The sequence below is a fragment of the Gossypium hirsutum genome, chromosome A01, assembly GCF_007990345.1.
Source record: "Gossypium hirsutum isolate 1008001.06 chromosome A01, Gossypium_hirsutum_v2.1, whole genome shotgun sequence".
Taxonomy (NCBI): Eukaryota; Viridiplantae; Streptophyta; class Magnoliopsida; order Malvales; family Malvaceae; genus Gossypium; species Gossypium hirsutum.
Genome location: NC_053424.1, coordinates 16,406,500 through 16,408,172, shown reverse-complemented (window position 1 = coordinate 16,408,172; position 1,673 = coordinate 16,406,500). Strand labels below are relative to the sequence as shown.

General features: G+C 37.1%; 1 protein-coding gene across 1 annotated transcript; it reads right to left on the bottom strand.

The window, feature by feature from the left end:
* Nucleotides 1-738: 738 nt before the first annotated feature.
* On the bottom strand, nt 739-1,467 carry LOC107921149 (auxin-responsive protein SAUR71). The gene has a single exon (XM_016851023.2). It carries the CDS (start codon nt 1,456-1,458, stop codon nt 892-894), a length of 567 nt encoding a protein of 188 aa, XP_016706512.2. The 5' UTR covers nt 1,459-1,467; the 3' UTR covers nt 739-891.
* Between the last annotated feature and the right edge of the window lie 206 nt (nt 1,468-1,673).

Genomic DNA, 1,673 nt, shown 5'->3' with positions numbered 1-1,673 from the left:
TTTTATATTTAATTTTTAATATAAATTGATGGTTTTATTTTTATCTAATTATTAATTTGTTTAAATAGTTAATAATAAATTAATAGTAAGTTTTATTAAGAAACTATTAATACTCTTCTTTTAATATTATAGAGAATAGTTTTGGGTCTAAAATCTGATATGAGACTTTGTTTTATTTTGAGATTTAGTCAAAAAAATTTACAAAAATCATAAATTTTAATTTTCGTTCCGTAGATATTTGAATAAAAATTCACGAAAGTATTTAGTACGTTGGAAAGCAGCTCCCCGTGAAATTCATCTCATTTAGCGGCGTTTGAACAGACAGCCGAAAGTAATCCAAGTCGGAGTGGAGTCGACGACTCTTCTTCAGCGGCTTATCACTTACTGTGAGAAAAACCCCAAATAAGCCCTCAAGGCTCAAACAACATCGTTATTGACACCCACACCCGTATCACAATTTCTAACCTTCCCGAAATACCCCTACCTCTTACATCGGACCATAAAAAAACAAACTACCGAATGTTGGCCCCCAACACACACTCAAGAAATTTCATTTAACTTGAATCTGATTGGCGTCCTCGGATTTTCCTGAGATTGTAACAGAATAAAAACAAAAGGACTTGATGGTTTTCTTTGAAACCAAACAGAAAAATTGCAGCATTTTCAGAATCTCTAACTTTCCCTTGTCTGATCAACTTTCTTATTTTAAAATAAATTTAAAATTGAAAGAAAAACATAGAAAAGAAGAAAGAAATCCTCCATTTGTGTCCAGTCCTCTTTACAATGAAGTGAAAACACTACTAGAATAACGCTAAATTGCCCTTTATATTTACACAAAGACAAGACAAGAAAAACAAAAAACAACGACCTCCTTTTGTTCCTGCTTCACTCTTATAAATCGAGAAAACAGTCGTCGGAGAAAGAACGAAGGAGGTCCTGGAGGTCACGTAGGTCAGCCCCCAGTCTCAACGCTTCCATAACCCGTTCAAAAACCAGAACGTGACACGGAATATGAAGTACCCCTTTTTGGTCATACCCGTACTCCTGAGCCGATTTATTAAGCAAGCTAACAAAAACCGGGTGGTTCAGCAACTCTGCGTTCACCAGGAACCGCTCCATCTCTTCCCCCACGTAGACCGGCACGTGACCTTCGGGGACAGAACGGCGCACCGGCTTTTTCAAGGAAGCGACCGCGATACGGAAAGATTCAGCCCGACGCGTGATGCGATGGCGCGTGGAGTCGGTGTCGGAACTGAGAAGGCTATACTGGGAGGAAGCATCGGCGACGCGGGAGAGACGGCGGATGAGCTGCTTCATTGGGTAATGAATTAAAAGAAAGAAATCTTTGAGTGTGGTCGTCGGAAAAAGAGAAGAGAAGTGGGAGGATAGAGGAGGAGAGGGGGGATTTGGGAATATATAAAGCAAAGGGAAAGAGGGAATTAAAAAAGTATTACACATAGGCAGTGATGGTACAGTAAGAGTACATGGAAGGTACAATAAAATTAGTTAATTTATTATTTTAGGATGCATTTCCACTCCACCACAATATTACAAAACCCAACCCTTTTTCTTTTTTTCTTTTTAACTGCATTTTTCTTTTATTATTATATAATAACTATTAACTTAATTACATAATAACATTTTTCTTTTTCTTTTTCTTTTCATAAAGAAAA